Consider the following 15,808-nt stretch of genomic DNA (forward strand, 5'->3'; position numbering starts at 1 on the left):
GGATTACAATCTACTAAGGACAGCGCAGAGCAGCGCAGAAAGCCGAAGGATCACTACGGAGGAGGGCGGGTCTCGGTGCGCGCAAAGCCCATCGCACGCTGGTACCGCTCAATGTCGGCCTGCGTGAGCGCATCCGTACCCTCCCACTGCGCAGACGACGTGCGCACGCGGAGACGGGCAGCCGACTCGGCGTTGCGGAACATGTCTGCGCGAGCGAGAAGGTCAGAAAGCGAGTCCGCCTTGCAAGCGGAACGACGGCCACGCACCTCGGATGGACAGCTTGGGGATCGGGCCAAAGATCTCGTCCGGGTTGATCGTCTGCTGGAGCTCGAGCGCGCGGGCGAGGTTGGGCGACTGCGCCCACCGCGGCAGGGCCGCCTTCTTCGCCTCCTGCGCGTCCTCGTCCTCCGAGTCCGAGTACTCCGAGTCGACGTCGGGCAGCTCGATGAACGGCTCGGGCTCGGGCTTGGCCTGCGGAGTCGGCTGCTGCGACCTCGCGCCGTTCTGCGCGGATGAACCGAAGGGCTTGGTCGGATTGGCGGGACGAGCGGCAGACGCCGATGCGCTGCCAGTCAAATTGATCTTGTTGGACATGAAGCTGTGGCCGATCATCGCGCTCGCGCCGGCCGACTTGTTCAGCGCAGCCGAAGGCCCGTCCGACTTGTTGAGCATGCTCGAGAGACCGGCCGACTTGTTGAGTGCCGCCGCGGGCGGGCCCATCGCTCCCGTGCGCGTCGACGACGAGAGCTGCTGGCTGGAGGCGGACGGAGTGATAGCGCGACCGGGCTGGTGCGCCTTCTTCGGGTCGAGGCGAGACTTGGCTTCGGGCTCGATCTTGCGCTTCTTCGACGGCTCGTCGTCGCCGGCCTGCGTCGACGTCCGCGTCAGCTACACATGAACCGAAGAGGCAGCACTACGCACCTTGGGTTTGACGCCGCGAATCGGGTTCGCCTTGGCTTTACTCGCCTGCTCCTCGCGCTCCTTGCGCTTCTTCTCGAAGCCCTCGGCCTTGACCTTCCGCTCCTCCTCCTGCTTCTTCTGGAGCATGCTGCGCTTGTCGCTGGCGGCAGCGGCCTTGCGGTCGCGCTCCTCCTTTTCCTATAGTCAGGTATGTCAGCGGGTCTGAGCGAGTGAAGCGGGAGGAGAAGCGAGACGCACCTTCTTCGCAGCAGCAGTCGTGCGCTGGACAGCCTTGACGTCCGGCTTAGCCTTCTTGATGGCAGAAGCAGGCGCAGCACTCGTCGAGCGGTTGAGGCCGAACGTCGTGCTGGTCGAGGCAGTCGAAGCGATGCTGGCCTTTGAAGCGGGCCGGGAGGCCTGAGGTGCCTTGTGCGCAGTGACGGGCTTGAAGGGGTGGTGGTTCTGCGAGAAGTTGAGCGTGCTCGAGGCTGTGACGCTCGACATCATCGACATGGTCGTCCGGTCCTCTTCGTCGTCCACCGCTTCGTCGTCCTCTGCATCGCTCGCTTCGGCGCTCGAGCCGTTCTCATGCGAGCTCGATCCGTTGCCGAAGCCGCCGGGCATGACAACGCGGCTTGGGCTGGCCTTCGAAGTGAGATCCTCCCTGACAGCCTTGGTCAGAACCGCCGTGTTCCGACCCTCGCCGTCTTCCGAGCCCGACTCGTCCTCGTCGTCCTCCTGCTGCTTCGGCTCGGGAAGCGACGGAAGCCTCTTCTTGAGCAACTCCTCCCGCTCACGCTGCGCCTCCTGTTCCTCGAGGTCGCGTGCAGCCTGCTCAGCAGCGCGCTTGGCCTCCGCCTCGCGCACTTGCCACGCCTCCTCCGCCGCTGCCTTCGCCTTCGCACTAGCCTGCGCTTCGACCACGGCAGAAGCGGGAGTCGAGGCGTTGATCGCGCGGATGGTAGGGCGGTCATCCTCCTCCTCTTCTTCCTCGTCTTCGAGCTCGTCGTCCATCTCCAGCGAGCGCGCATCTTCGGCCTTCTTGAGCATGTCGGCGAGACCCATGCCCGGCGGAGAAGCGACGGGCGTCGTCGAGCGAACGACTGCGGTCGGAGGGGTGTTGGCGACGCGGACGGGCGAGCGTGCCGGGCTCTTGGGCTCGACGACTGGTACCTTGACCGCTTGACGCGGAGGCGAGAGGATAGACGAGATCGAAGCGGAGACAAAGGCGGACGGCGAGCGGGTGATGCCGCCCAGACGAGGAGACGCCGGGTGTGCCGCTGGCGGCATGAAGTGTGCAGAACGAGGGCTGCCGAACGTAGCGACGGGGAGACCCGACGGCGCCGCGCGAGATGCAGGTCGTGGAGATGCGGGCGGAGAGGCGAAGCGTCCCGACGAGAACGCAGGGGGAGGCGAGTTCGGGCGAGGCGAGTGGTGGGCGGTGGAGCTGAAGGCGGCGGGGATCTTCGATGGGGAGGGAGGGTGGACGTGTTCTGTGCCGGTCGTGTTCGACTCGAAAGACTTGACGCGCTCCATAACGGACGGCCGACGAGCGGCAGGACCGTTGAGCTCGGCAGCGATGTTGACCGACGACGACGACGGCAGGATCGGCGCGTTGGCCAAGAGCGGCTTGGCGACGGGAGCAGTCGATGTCGAGTGGAAGAGCGCAGTCGTCGTCGAGATCGGCTTCGTCGAGCCAAACATGTTCGAGACGCCGCCGAACGGTCCAGCAACGTTGCTTGTCCGCCCGCCGAGGTTGCTCTGACGAGCCTGCATGCTCTGAATGCGGTTCGCGAGCGCTTCCCTGCGCTTGCGTGCTTCATCCTGGTCGATGTCCCCTGCGGGGACCTGCGAGAGCTTCGGCGCCTTGTGGGCGGCGTCTGCGCCGTCGACAGACTTGCGCTTGACAGCACCTGTTGCCGTTGTAGAGCCTGACTGCGCCGGTTCAGCGGCTGTGGAAGGTGCCGACGATGTCTGCGAAGCGGTGGAGCCTTGACTGTCGGGCCCCGAGGCGAGCCAGTTGCGACCGATGCCGAGCCCATGCCCGAGACTCTTCTTGGGGAGACCGACAAAGTTGAGCTGGCGGGGAGCGGCGCCGCCGGTGCTGATGCGCGAGGAGGCAATGGCGGGACCGACGGTTGCTGATGCGGTCGGAGGCGGGCTTGAGCCGAGGCCGATGCTGCCGAGCTTCGCGGCCGAATAGGTACCGAGAGTGAAGCGCGAAGTCGAGCTGCCGCCGGGCGTACGCAGGGTGGACGAGGAGAGGGAGGAGGAGAGGGCCTCCGAGCGGAGAGTCGAGGGTGCGTCGTTGAGCGGGACCGACATCTCCTCGGTGTCGGCTTCCGGCGCAACGGACGACGCACCAGAGACGCTGCGCGGTTGCGGCGACATGGCGCGAGCAGGTTCGGCAGGCTTTGGCGACGCGGGATGAGGCTGGCTGAACTGGGTCTCCGGGATGATCGAAGGTGCGCCGACGAGAGATGGCGGCTGAGTGGAAGGCGCGGTGACGACGGAGCCAGTCGACGTGTCCTCGTCTTCCTCCTCTTCGCCAATGATCGAGAGGTTGGCCCTCTCCTCCTCGTCGAGCTTGGCGGCGGCAGGAAGGGCAGCCTCCTCCTTCTTCGTCAAAACGTTGCTGACCTCCCTCGCCTCCTCCTCGTCGTCGTCTTCCTCTTCGTCCTCCTCCATGACGTTCGAGAGTTCGTGGACCGGCAGCTCGAAAGGCTCCGGCTCCTCGAGGTCGAGCGGGGGAGCAAAGTCAAGCGCTTTGACATCGGCAGCCGGCGTAGACTCGACAGGAGCTGGCGAATTGCGTGCAGATTGGTTGTTAGTGCCGAACGTCCTCGGCGAAGGCGCGCGGAGAGGCGAAACCGTCTTGGCCTTGTTGAGCGACGAATTCTGACCGAGCGGTGACAGCAACCTGCGCGAGCTTGACTGGCCCGACGATGCTGCAGGACTGTTCTCCTTGCCGATCGCGGGAGATCGCTTCGGTGAGGCTGGCGCGGGGAAGAGAAGGGTTGCGACGGGGTCCTTCTTCGAAGAGGCGAGGGCGCGGTGGGCGGAGGTGGCGGTCGCAACACGCTTACGTCCAGGCGTCTTCATAAGCTCCGACATGGCGAGTCTGCGGGTCCAGGTTGTCCATCTGAGGTCAGCAAGCGCCGACGGACCCTCCGAGCGACTCGAGGGGACGCACCGAGATCCGCCCGCCTTCTGCTGCCCCTTGGGCGCGAGCTTCTCGAAGAAGCTATCCATCCACCTGTGTGCATCCGCATAGTCGTCGATTTGAGCCTGCAGCGAGTCGTGCGCAAGAGAGGCGAGCGACGAGAGCACCGCCGTTGTTGGGTGAACCTGCATGGCGGCCGCAGCTGTCGCTGAGGAGGCGGGCGGGTCGGCTGAGGCTTCGCAGCGGGTGCTAGCACTCCTAAAAATGCTCAGAAGCTTGCAAAGCGGCGAACGAGTGGAAAGAGCGAAGTGGTCGAGGAGACAGGCAAACAGCTCGAGTGGACGAGGACGATGTCGACCTGCCGTAGCGCTCGTGGGGCAAATGGAGGACGTGACTGTGCTCTCAAGAGCTGTCCGTAAGCTCTACAAGTCACTACGAGGGCAATCCGCTCCCTTGTCCGTCACAAGGCGACGGGGGAAGCGGTACCTGTGCTGAATACTGCCTACTTTGCATGTCCGAGACAATAACCTTACACCAAGCACAGAGGGGCGAACCTCCTGCCGCCCCGCCGCTCGCTCAGCGTCAACCTCGCCCTCTTGACCTCCCTTTCCGCATCGTCGTCCCCCCGCCTTCGCTCTTGCCGCTCGCCCGCGTCATCCGAGATACCCGCCAGTCGTCGCTGCTGATCCTGCGCCCACATTGCCGTTCGCGAGAGAGTCGATGGGACGGGAGATTGGTGTGGGAGAGTGAAAGCTGGTCGTCGTTGCTCGAGCTGGTTGTTCGATACGGCTAGTGGCCGCTTCCGCGCATGAGAGTGAAAGAGGGGGACTGGAGCTTGCGGAGGTGCGAGGGAGAGACGATGAAGGGACGGAAGCGGAATGCAGCGAGCTGGAGGTGCGCGAGGGAAGGGCGAGGGATAGGATGCGGGCGGAGGGAGGAAGGCCAGGCCAGACGTGACCTGTCGAGCAGCAGATTAGCGCAGGATCGATGAGGGAGAGACGAGATGGATGCACCTTATCGAGCGTGGAAGATGGAGGAGGTGTCGCCGCAGGAACGATGACCGTCACTCGCTTGGATACCTTGCGCCCATCCTCCTCGTGCTCCACCATGTACGAGTACCGCTGCATGCCGCTCTGTTCCCCTACGTCCCCCTCCTCGGCCTTGACGCCTGTGCTAGGCGATTGCAACGCCTGAGCCAGATGCTCGAGACGAACTCGTTCTGCGGCTGCTCGAGCCTTCGCGACGTGCTGCTCCTTCAGGTCGGCGGGATCGCGGCGTGTCGGCAGACGTCGACTGGACCTCGGTGGCGAAGGAGATGGCGTAGGGAGAGATGGCTCGATGTCTGCAGGCGAAATGGTTAGAGCCACGCTGGGTACCGACAAGCGGGATGGACGTACCCTCGGACTTGACGTGAGTGCGAAGCATGATACAGGAAAGAAAGTCACGGGAGCCGAAGATCTAGCACGGTGGCGAGGTGGGCAGCGCGTGCGTAGGTCAATTGGCCTTGATGAGGAGGTGAAGGCGAAGGGAAGTGGCGTTCGCAAGCGGCGCGAAGCAGCACGACAACCCAGCAGGCTCAGCAGAACAAGCAACGGGAGCCTCTGCACGCAACAAAAGACGGCATGGGTCTTGTTCTGCAGCGGCGCAAGGAAGAAAGGCGGAGGATAAGGGCAGCGAACAATGCGGGAGTGTGACGGCGGCCGAGCGCTTGCATTTAGCGTCTCGAGCGTTTGCAATGGGCTCGTCGCCTTGTCCGTGCCAGGTTCGGGAAGGTGCGCGAGCCGAATGAAAGAACCCGCTACGAACAAGGGGCACAAAGGGACGAGGGCGAGGGCGGGTGACGGCGGCGCGAGAGTCCGCCCGCTTGTTCGCCAGCCTTGTGCGAGAGTGTGCGGTCGAGTGCACTGCACTAGAGTCAGCCTGGCCGTGTGAGCGTGAATGGGAGGAAGCCAACCGCACGAGGAGAGGGTTGGCTCAGCGACGACGAGCGATGGCAGCGCTGGTGAACCGCCACGAGAGCGCGGTCGTCTCTGGCGACAAAGTCAGCATCGTGCGTGCTTACACTGTCCCCGTCCAGCTCGTTCAGAGGCAAACGAGCTGACACCGCCTCGCTGTGGACCATGCTTCCCTCGACGGCGACAACAGCTGCCAGGCGCGACGGAAGGGTACACGCAGGCGACATTCTGCATCTTGGAGGAGGACCACACGCTCGGGAACCTGCTGCGATGGATGCTCATGAAGAAGTGAGTCCTCGTCCTTCCCCTCTATCCTCCCAGCTGATGAAGCCGACTCTCGCCCTCGCAACAGCCCGTCGGTCGAGTTCTGCGGTTACAGGTGCGTACTAGGTGATCTGTCGAGAGGATGCGCGCGCCAGACCTGACCTCGCGTCGTTCTGCAGCGCTCCTCACCCCTCAGAGGCCAAGATCCACCTTCGAATCCAGATGTATGGTTCGTACAGGGCCCCTTTCTTTCCCTGCTCGCCGCGCACTGACGGATGGGATCGCAGACGGCAAGTCGGCGCTCGAGGCGTTCAACGAGGCGCTTGACAACATCGAACAGATGGCCGAGACGATCCTCGACAAGTACAAGGCCTCGCTCGAGGAGGGCGACTTCGAGCGCGTCGAGGACGAGAAGCACGACTTTGAGTCGGTCAATCAGCGGTTGTGGGCGCAGAAGGAGGCCGAGGGGCGAGGGACATACGAGGAGTTTCTCGCGGAGAAGAAGCGGAAAGAGGACGAGGAGGCCAAGCAGAAGAAGGGCGGCAAGGCGGTTAAGGGCGGCCGATAGACTGGTCTCCCTCTGTACCTCGAGGAGGCTCGGGCGGACACGGCGCCTCCCTCACTCGCATCCACTCCCGTGCTTGTACTGTATTTCTACCTCGCATTTTCCGCTTCCTCTCTGGGCCTCCCCTGTGCTTCGAATCGTACTGTCCGCTCTGTCAGAGCGTTCTCCAGGTCGATAGAGTCCGTCCAGCGAAACTTCAGAACTGGCTTCTCCTCCTCACCCCGTACCCGACGCGTCTGTTGCACTCCTCCCTCACTACAATTCCGCTTTCCTGCTCGCGCAATGCCGCGCGCAAAAGCCAAGAAGCCGGCTCAGTCTGACCCGGCGGACGAAGACGGCGGTCTCGAGGCGTTCGAGTTGCAGAAGAGTGTCGGCAAGTGGTGCTCTCTCGCGTCTCGCAGCGCGTGTCGGGGCTGGCGGGCGTGTAGACGGTGCTTACTGACGCTCTTTGTGCGCACACAGTCGCCCGTCTGGCCAAGGGAGCCGTGAGTCTCGACTTCTACCCCATCCCCCTCCGCGACCGTTTGAGGTGCAGAAGGCGCGGCGGTTGAGCTCAGCTGACCTTTTCGCGCCGTGGACAGCTCCCAGCAGACATCAAATTGCAGAAAGAAGTGCCGCTCGCTCTGGTCAAGGGTTCCACCGTCTTCATCAACTACCTCGCAGCGCTGTCCGTCGCTTTCCTTCCCTTGCCCAGCTTTCCGGACCTCTGACGCCGTAGCACGACGTTACAGGAGCCACGATGTCGCCACGGAGCGCAACAATAAGACGATCTCGGCGCAGCACGTGTTGGACGCGGTCAAGCAGCTGGGATGGAACGACGGAGGGGAGCTGCACAAGACGCTGAAGAAGGAGCTGGCGGGTGCGTCGCGTTGTCTGAACCTCTTTGTGACCGGAGCTGACCTCCTTGCGATTCGCAGCCTTCCGAGCGGCGGCCGACGCAAAGAAGCGCGGCGAACCTGCGCCTGCTCCTCCGCCCAAAACCGTCCTCAAGGTCAAGGAGCCTGAGGCTGCACCAGCCGCGTCAACCTCCGAGACGAACGGAGCTGCGCCGGCTGCGGCGGTTGGGGTAGAGGCGGCACCTACGGCGGGAGAAGCTGGAGTCGAGGCGGGAGTGACGGTCTTGCGGGACGACCGCCCGAATGCAGACGAGGAGAACCTGTACGAAGGCGCAGAAGAGGTTGACGAAGACGCCCTGGAAGAATACGTTGACGAGGAGGAAGACGAGGAGATGGAGCAGGCGGGCAGCTCCGGCGTCGAAGATGAGGTTGCGGATCGAGGGCTCGAGGCGGACGAGGGCGACGAGGCTTGGAAGGGTGATGAGTAGATTACGTCTCTGCATTTCGACTCCGCTTGTTGTGTCGCCCTCGTAGCTGGCTCGCGTCAAGGAGAGGAGAGGCTTGGGGAAGGATTTACAGGGAACGAACGAAAGGGTATGCTGCGATGCTGCGGGGTATACCGATGTGGAATTTGGGTAGCTTCAGAACATCTTGAGCTTGTGATACTTGGGCAGCGTGTCACGCAGATACTCCCAATGCTTGACGAAGAGCGCCTTGCTCTGTCCTGTTCCTTCGCCGCTTGCTTTTCGCCGTCGATTTTCCGAGCCGAAGACGTGTGTAAAGTCGTCGAGTCGATCGAGAGGGGGTTGTGAAGTGGCGGAGGAAGGAGCGGGGAGGGATGAAGGATCGGTCTGTGATGGTTCTTCAGACGGCGGAGCCATGAGCTCGTCTGAAGACGGAGCTGCCAACTCGTCCTCTTTTACGCCTGTTCGCGGGTTTTCGGGCGGAAATGGGGAGGCCTGGACGACGCAGCCTGCGCCGACAACGCAGTTCGAGCCGACTTCGACCATGGGCGTGACGCGGCAACGGACGCCGAACGTGTTGTGCGAGCCGATAGATGGCGACTCAATGCCTGCTCATTTCGGAGGTCAGGTTCTCGACGCCCAGCAGGCGAGAAGTTGCGATACGCACGACAGCCCGTCTCGAAGAGGTTGTTGTCGCCGATGACCATCGGCTGCTTCAGCCGGTTCACGATCACTACGTTCTCCTCGACGATATTGTTCGACCCGAAAACGATCGGACCGGCCATGGCGAGAATGGTGCAGCGAGGCTGGAGAATCGTTCCTGCGAGGAGGGTGAGATCCGGTATCAACCGCTCGTTCCGCCTGAGAGTCCGCCTCAGCCTCGATATGAGCATACTCGACGCACCTGAACCTAGTGTGATGTCTCCTCGCAGGTCACAGTCCGCCACGACGACCGTCTTCGTCCCGACCTTGAACGAGTCTACTCTGCAGCCAGGGCGAGTTCAGTGTTCGTTAAAGCGTGTAGCCAGGTAGACTAGGTTCCACGGACATGTCAGGAGCCATCTCAATAAGCCAGGAGAGCGGATGAGCGAGTTGGTCGTCGACGAACACTCCGACGGACGCGAACAAACGGCTTGACCTCGTCGGCCACTTCTGCTCGAGTTGGAAAGGCTACGACGCGCACAGCAGGACTGTTCTACGCGACTACAGCACAGCTAGCACGACCAGGACCCAGCCAGACGCCTCGACGCCCTCACCCGACCCCGCTCTTTCATCGCGAACCGTTTCTCTACCCGCACATAGCCCGCTTAGCCCAGCATGGACCGCAAGTTCGAGGTCGGTGGAGACTACAAGATGTGCGTGCGGCATTAATCTGGCCATTCGGGGCGGGAGACACCCTGGACGGCATAGATTCGCTTGCTGCGGGGGTGCTTGCGCAGACGGTGGGCAGAGACTGACTGTCGGCTCGTGTGGTCCTCAACAGCATGGATGTGGTCGGAGAAGGCGCGTACGGAGTGGTCTGGTGCGTTCGCTGGACCCCTCGCTCTTCTCGACAACTCCGCTCATTCTTCTCGAACAGCTCTGCCGTGCATCTTCCCACGCAGAGTAAGGTTGCGATCAAGAAGATCAGTCCGTTCGACCACTCGAGTGCGTTGCGAATCGTGCAGTCCTCTTCCCGCTGTAGTTGACGCGGGTTTCCCTCCTTCCCTCCTTGCTTGCACCTTCGCGCAGTGTTCTGCCTGCGAACGCTGCGCGAGATCAAGCTTCTGCGGTGGTTCAATCACGAGAACATCATCTCCATCCTCGACATCATCAAGCCCGCGTCGCTCGAGGGTTTCAGCGAAGTCTACCTCATTCAGGTGCATCTCGCCGTCGACCGCCTTCTGCGGGCGTTTGCTGACTCGGCATCGCCCTTCCTACAGGAGCTCATGGAGACGGATTTGCACCGCGTCATTCGTAGTCAGGAACTCTCGGACGACCAGTACGTCCTCCTCGACCTTCCAGCGGAATGCAACGCGAGACTGACCAGATTTCCGGCTTTGCAGCTGCCAATACTTCCTCTAGTGCGCTCATCACTGCTGCCGCGTGTTTGTCTGACCTGGGGACTGACTCACTCGTCTTGCACAGCCAAACGCTGCGAGGGCTGAAGGCGTTGCACTCGGCCGCGTAAGTTCCGCCTGCTCAGTCTACCCGCTCTACGGTCGTAGCTTACTCTCACTTTGCGCACAGTGTGCTGCATCGCGACCTCAAGCCTTCGAACCTGCTTCTCAACGCGAATTGCGATCTCAAGATCTGCGACTTCGGGTGCGTCCCGCTTCTCAGTTCCTGCAGCTGGTAATCGCTCATCGAGGTCGACTCTTGGCAGCCTTGCTCGGTCGGCGATGTCAACCGAGACGGAAGCGGTTGGCTTCATGACTGAGTGCGCAAATACCCATCCTTTCTCAGTCAGTCGTCGCTCACACTGCCCGCTCTGGACAGATACGTCGCAACACGGTGGTACCGCGCGCCAGAGATCATGCTCACGTCCGTAGTGTCGCCCCTACTGCGCGCGAAGGAAGGGCCAAGCTGACGCGACTTGGTTTGCAGGTTCAAGGAGTACACCTTCGCTATCGATGTCTGTGCGTTGGCCTGCTTCCGATGTCCCCGAAGTTGTGCACTGATCTCTGGCGCCTCGCAGGGTCGGTCGGGTGCATCCTCGCCGAGATGCTAAACGGCAAACCCCTTTTCCCTGGCCGCGACTGTGCGTTGCGACTTCGCTACATCCGCCTCGGCACTCGGCTGACTTGCCTTCCCCCATAGACCACCACCAGCTCACCCTGATCCTCGGCGTCCTCGGCACACCTTCGCTCGAAGACTTTTACGCCATCGGTTCGCAGCGCAGCCGCGACTACCTCCGCGCCCTGCCTTTCCAGAAGAAGAAGCCGCTGCAGTCGCTCTACCCGAACGCCAACCCTCTCGCGATCGACCTGCTCGACCGCTGCCTGGCGTTCAACCCGAAGAAGCGGATCAGTGTCGTCGACGCTTTGAGCCACCGTGCGTCCCGTCCGACCTCCAGTCAGAGGGCCGCGGCTCATACGTCCTTTTGCGCAGCGTACCTCGAACCCTATCACGACCCTCACGACGAGCCGACTGCGCCTGTTCTCCCTCCCGCCTTCTTCGCCTTTGACCAGCAGCAACTCAGTCGCGAGCAGCTCAAGAGTCAGTTTCGCGGGTACCTTTCGGTCGTGCTGAGCGCTGAGTTTCTCGCTTTCGCAGCCCTCATCTACGAGGAGATCACGACGCCTCCGCCCCAGCACTAGATGGCCAACTCCCTCGCAGACACTTCCGTCCTCTTCTCCTCACATCGCATATTGTCACGCCTTGACGCAAACATCCAAGACACCTCTCGCTCTGGATACCCCTTTGCTCGCATTGCCTTCCCTCGCCCTCTCTTGACGAACTTCGCAGGTCCGGTTGCTCTCGTCTGTAGACTCTCTCATCCAGTGTATGACTCAGCAGGGCTGTTTCGCACACTCGCACGTAGCAGTAGAGAGACTTCGACGGTGGTACCGCGGGATGCTTGCAACCAGCCTTTTCACCTCGCCGGCTTCTTCCCCATCGCCCTCAATCCTCGCTGGCTGATCTTGACCCACTCGCTTCCTTCGGTCTCCCCCTTGCCCGTCACGACCCACCCGTCTTTCTGAGCCGCGAGCATGTACGCCGTGAGCTTGCCGTACCTGCCCTTGAGCTCCGACTTTTGCAGCTCGTTCCTGACCGCGGAGCAGAGTGGCGCAGGCGGGACGACGCCGGCTGGCGACGGCGCTTGGAGCGCGATCAGGATGCGGAGGAGGGGCTCGTACTGCGCCGGAACAGGCGGAGCGCGAGGAAGGGCGACTTTGGGAGGTTTCGCAGCGGGCGGCGGAGTAGTCGCTGGTTCAGGTGTGGCTTCGGGAGTAAGTGGAAGGAAGAGCGGCTAGGAGACGATAGTCAGCCGGGCTCTGCGACGCCATGAGACGGGCCAGCGTACCTGCTGCACCTCTTCGCGCTGAGGAGCAGCTGGTGCGGTAGCCGGACGCGGAGGAACGCTTGCAGCGGTTGGAGAAGGGGTCCGAGGAGCTTCCTGTACAGGTTGAGGCGGTGATTGTGGAGAGCCAGTAGCTGGCCTTGCGGCGGGAGTTGCGGCACGAGGAGTAAGCCCTTCTTCGGGCAAGGCGGTCTCGAAAGACGGCCTGGCAAGTCGCCCTGCGGCTAGTGCGACGGTCACTCGTGTTGTGGGGGATGGGTGCGACAGGAAGTAACGCACCGCTAACGGGAATGGCCAATCCTGGCGGAGGTCCAGCAGCCATCGTTTCTGCCTCGAGTCCCTCGCCTTCCTCGACATCGCTGGGCGGGTCAGTGATGTCTTTGACGACAGGTAGGACGTCGGTGAAGTCGCCAAGCTTGACGCGCCTCGTGACGAGTCGAGCAACAGACTTTGCGAGTGGATGAGCCGTTTCGACGAGAGCGAGGCGCGATGGATCGACCGCTCCCGCCGCGATCAGCCTGCCGAGCCAGTGAGCGTGCATGTCGGTGTACCACCCAACGAGGACGACGGCGTCGACGAGAGGAGCAGTGAGCCCGAGGTGACCTTCTCAGTTCGAAGCAGGATTAGCGAGTGTGGTGGTGCGGCGCGCAGCAGTGCGGTACTTGCCTGTCATGGCGCTCAAGGTGCTGCTCTGGAGGACGTTGGTGAAGGCGGACGGAATAGGCGTCGAGCTGAAGCCGCGAACGAAGTTGTGCAGGATCTCGGCGGGGATGCGAAGGGACTTGGCCAGCTGCGCGACGTCGCTGCGAGGCAGAGACGGTCAGTGCAGCCTTTTCCGAGAAAGACCGTCCTGCGCACCCGAAGACGTGAACCGAGGTCTGGCACGCCCTCCCCATCGCGCTCGACGCCCAAAGTTTCAGGCGGTGATGCAAGCTGTGCGCCGCAAGACTGCCTCCCTGTGCACCACGGATCAGGCTGTCGCGCTCAGGCTGCTCAGGAAGCTGGTCAGCCGCGTCCCTGTCGCGTCGAAACGATGGAAGCGAACTCACGAGGGTGTGGTCGCCGTCGAGCAGAAGCAGGACGCGCCCGGGCGCCCTCCCAGGTTGAGGCGGCGTAGCAGTCATCCCAGCAGTGTACACGCAGCCCCGTCAGCGAGTTCAGCGAGACGCAAGTGAGGGGAAGGAGGTGAAGAAGTGGGGTCGGAGAGGAGATCGACCTTGGGACAGGGGCCGCGACGAGGAAGCGAAAGAAATGGTTCGAGAGAGTGTTGCAGGATGTCTACTCGCCATCCCAGTTCGCCTCGCTTCGATACAGCCGTAGTCGGACGCGGTCGAGCACAATCTCGTACCCGTCTCCCTCAACTCCGCCGACATTCCCTCGTCCTTCCGCAGGACGCCATGCTGCTGACGGATCCCACCGTCGCCATCCCCACGATGACTTGATCTGCGAGAAGAAGGCGAGTGAGCGCAGGTCAGAGATGGAAGAACTGAAAGGGGTGCGAACCTCAGGCTTCTTGTGAGGTGCCGTGATGACAAGCCATCGCGCTCGCTTCCCTAGCTCCGCCAGTAAGGCCCACAGCTCGGAGGGCGACTCGACAAGGTGCAGCGCGAACGAGATCACGACAATGTCGTACAGCTCAACCTCATCGTCACCTTCTTCAGGCGGTTTGGTCGAACCTGGGGCGGGCAGCTTGCCAGCTGCGACGTCGGAGAAGGAAATCTCGAGGCAAGGGAGGCCGATGCGTGCACGGTATGCGGGCGATGTGAAGGGGTCGGAGGCAACAATGGAAAGTTCTGGCTCGGAGAGGGCGGGTGTTGCCGGCGAGCGCTTTGGCCGGACGGCGGGTCGTGCGGAGGGGCCTCGAGAGGGCGGGCTGAAGGGCTGCCGGATCGGCAGTGCGAGAGGGCGGGAGGGTTGCGAGGTTGCGGGCGGGGGGATTAGCGTTGGTGCGCCTCCTTCAGGTAATCGCGCTGACTGTACTCCCGCAACAGTCTTTCCGTCCGCCTTTGGCCATCGAGAAGCTTTCCACGCGAGTATGGCCTGCAGAAGCGGATTCTCAGCGTCGAACAGCCGGAAAATGGAGGGGACAAGCGACCCACCTCGGTTGCTTCGCCCGATCCCGCAGCAAGATCCAGCACCTTGATGCCCTTTGGCTTCTCCTGTGCAACATATCGGTCCAGAAACTGGGCGAGCACCTTCTTCAGGCCAGGAAAGTGAGGATTTCGATCTGCAGAAGAAGACGAGAATTAGCCGCGTGCGCCCTCAGACAGAGTACTCTGAACGCACACGACTCCTGGACGATCTTGTAGTACTCTGCGACGCCGTGCGTACCGTAATTCTCCCGCATCGAATGCGAGAGGTTGCCGTTCGCCATGGCCGGGGCGTACCGAGTACTGGCGGTTCTGCGCCGCTCCAACTGTGATTAGGGGGGCTCTGAAGGAGATTCGTCCGCCCTCAGACCGCCGAAAAGCCCTGCGAACGCACCTCGACTTTCGACTGATGAAGATCCGGGATGCGCGAGTCGACGGAGGAGAGAAGCCGGGCGCTGCGGGCTGGGTCTAGGGAGCTCTATATAGCCGGTTAGAGCGTAGGAGATACCGGCAGTCCGCGGCGGAGCGGGCGAGAGAAGCGTCGACCCAACCGACCTCCTCGCCCTTCCTTGCCCTGGTCCACACCCACGACTCCGCTTCACTACGCACTTGGCCGCGCTTTAATCCGCTCAATGGCTCCAGCGCACCCTCCTGGCTGCCAGTGCGGAGACGCAGATGCCCACGTTCTGCTCGAGGGCGAGCTGAACTTCCTCTACAAGCATGTCGACCGGGACAAGGTCGTCGCGCTGAACGCTGAGGATGGCAAGGAAGGCAAGATGGTCATCAAGCCGTGGGATCAGCGGACGCAGGAGGAGGAGTGGCTCGAGTCGGACGCGGACGAGCAGTTGATCCTTCGCGTCCCTTTCACCGGGAACATCAAGCGTGTGTGCCCGTCCTTTCGCTCCTCTCCGTCGTTACTTGACATTTGCAGACAGTGCGTTCCATCCTCATCAAGGCAGGTCCGGCAGGATACACGCCGGACAAGATGCAAGTGGTGCGCGACGTTTTCCCTTCTCTTCGCTTTCTCGCTTGACTGACCGTGTCTTTGCAGTTCGCGAACCAGCTCCTGGACTTCGACGAGGCGAGCTCGCTTGAGCCGACGCAGACCTTTGACGTTCCCATCACTCGCGACATCGTCGAGTTCGCTGTTCGGCGAGTCCTGCGCTACGTCTTCTCGCTTTACTCCTTACTGACGTCTTTGCCGATACAGGCCAGCCAAGTTCCCGTCTGTCCGCTCTCTCACCCTGTTCTTTCCGTCAAACCACGGTGAAGATACGACTCGCGTCTTCTTCGTCGGCTTCAAGGGCGAATGCTCGGCTTTCACGGTGCGTAATCCGCAGGCCGTGACTCCTCGCATGTTGCTGACGCCGAAGCCTGTAGCGCGACCCCATCATCACGGTCTACGAGGCGCAGGCGAACCCCGCCGATCACGCCAAGATCCCTGGTCTCGACACCACCGCCCACTCTCGCATCGGTTGAGCCTGTACCATCTCTCTCGGTTCCTGTACATCTTGTCTCAATACGTAGTTGCATCGCAATCTGAAGACCGAAAGAAGTTCTACAAGCAC

The 15,808-nt window shown here is 62.3% G+C and overlaps 9 protein-coding genes across 9 annotated transcripts; 4 read left to right on the plus strand and 5 right to left on the minus strand.

Annotated features, from left to right (window-relative positions):
- Positions 1–53: 53 nt before the first annotated feature.
- On the minus strand, positions 54–4,254 carry RHTO_05809 (Inner centromere protein, ARK-binding domain protein; the record flags this gene model as incomplete). The annotated part of the gene is made up of 5 exons (XM_016419470.1): positions 54–205; positions 267–867; positions 922–1,098; positions 1,159–4,021; positions 4,094–4,254. The coding sequence occupies 5 exons, from the start codon at positions 4,252–4,254 to the stop codon at positions 54–56; spliced, it is 3,954 nt and encodes a 1,317-aa protein (XP_016269676.1).
- Positions 4,255–4,592: 338 nt separating this feature from the next.
- Positions 4,593–5,488, minus strand: RHTO_05810 (uncharacterized protein; the record flags this gene model as incomplete). Its single annotated transcript, XM_016419471.1, has 3 exons — positions 4,593–5,021; positions 5,077–5,405; positions 5,461–5,488. The coding sequence occupies 3 exons, from the start codon at positions 5,486–5,488 to the stop codon at positions 4,593–4,595; spliced, it is 786 nt and encodes a 261-aa protein (XP_016269677.1).
- A 565-nt stretch (positions 5,489–6,053) lies between these two features.
- On the plus strand, positions 6,054–6,850 carry RHTO_05811 (DNA-directed RNA polymerases I and III subunit RPAC2; the record flags this gene model as incomplete). The annotated part of the gene is made up of 5 exons (XM_016419472.1): positions 6,054–6,113; positions 6,209–6,306; positions 6,371–6,397; positions 6,462–6,511; positions 6,570–6,850. 5 exons carry the CDS (start codon positions 6,054–6,056, stop codon positions 6,848–6,850), a joined length of 516 nt encoding a protein of 171 aa, XP_016269678.1.
- A 279-nt stretch (positions 6,851–7,129) lies between these two features.
- On the plus strand, positions 7,130–8,171 carry RHTO_05812 (DNA polymerase epsilon subunit 3; the record flags this gene model as incomplete). Its single annotated transcript, XM_016419473.1, has 5 exons — positions 7,130–7,220; positions 7,310–7,332; positions 7,429–7,514; positions 7,579–7,706; positions 7,765–8,171. The coding sequence occupies 5 exons, from the start codon at positions 7,130–7,132 to the stop codon at positions 8,169–8,171; spliced, it is 735 nt and encodes a 244-aa protein (XP_016269679.1).
- A 153-nt stretch (positions 8,172–8,324) lies between these two features.
- RHTO_05813 (dynactin 6) lies at positions 8,325–9,209 on the minus strand (the record flags this gene model as incomplete). Its single annotated transcript, XM_016419474.1, has 4 exons — positions 8,325–8,755; positions 8,815–8,967; positions 9,052–9,131; positions 9,196–9,209. 4 exons carry the CDS (start codon positions 9,207–9,209, stop codon positions 8,325–8,327), a joined length of 678 nt encoding a protein of 225 aa, XP_016269680.1.
- A 255-nt stretch (positions 9,210–9,464) lies between these two features.
- Positions 9,465–11,446, plus strand: RHTO_05814 (extracellular signal-regulated kinase 1/2; the record flags this gene model as incomplete). The annotated part of the gene is made up of 15 exons (XM_016419475.1): positions 9,465–9,502; positions 9,631–9,669; positions 9,727–9,794; positions 9,879–10,006; positions 10,070–10,128; positions 10,193–10,210; positions 10,275–10,313; positions 10,377–10,451; positions 10,513–10,566; positions 10,626–10,670; positions 10,734–10,765; positions 10,825–10,887; positions 10,947–11,180; positions 11,238–11,345; positions 11,403–11,446. The coding sequence occupies 15 exons, from the start codon at positions 9,465–9,467 to the stop codon at positions 11,444–11,446; spliced, it is 1,044 nt and encodes a 347-aa protein (XP_016269681.1).
- Positions 11,447–11,721: 275 nt separating this feature from the next.
- On the minus strand, positions 11,722–13,274 carry RHTO_05815 (uncharacterized protein; the record flags this gene model as incomplete). Its single annotated transcript, XM_016419476.1, has 6 exons — positions 11,722–12,099; positions 12,154–12,368; positions 12,430–12,753; positions 12,817–12,953; positions 13,009–13,139; positions 13,200–13,274. The coding sequence occupies 6 exons, from the start codon at positions 13,272–13,274 to the stop codon at positions 11,722–11,724; spliced, it is 1,260 nt and encodes a 419-aa protein (XP_016269682.1).
- A 154-nt stretch (positions 13,275–13,428) lies between these two features.
- On the minus strand, positions 13,429–14,524 carry RHTO_05816 (uncharacterized protein; the record flags this gene model as incomplete). The annotated part of the gene is made up of 4 exons (XM_016419477.1): positions 13,429–13,593; positions 13,654–14,190; positions 14,250–14,377; positions 14,437–14,524. The coding sequence occupies 4 exons, from the start codon at positions 14,522–14,524 to the stop codon at positions 13,429–13,431; spliced, it is 918 nt and encodes a 305-aa protein (XP_016269683.1).
- A 348-nt stretch (positions 14,525–14,872) lies between these two features.
- On the plus strand, positions 14,873–15,719 carry RHTO_05817 (thioredoxin Trp26 family protein; the record flags this gene model as incomplete). Its single annotated transcript, XM_016419478.1, has 5 exons — positions 14,873–15,122; positions 15,176–15,234; positions 15,292–15,380; positions 15,451–15,565; positions 15,621–15,719. The coding sequence occupies 5 exons, from the start codon at positions 14,873–14,875 to the stop codon at positions 15,717–15,719; spliced, it is 612 nt and encodes a 203-aa protein (XP_016269684.1).
- Positions 15,720–15,808: the final 89 nt, after the last annotated feature.

Source organism: Rhodotorula toruloides (assembly GCF_000320785.1).
Source record: "Rhodotorula toruloides NP11 unplaced genomic scaffold Scaffold37, whole genome shotgun sequence".
Classification (NCBI taxonomy): domain Eukaryota; kingdom Fungi; phylum Basidiomycota; class Microbotryomycetes; order Sporidiobolales; family Sporidiobolaceae; genus Rhodotorula; species Rhodotorula toruloides.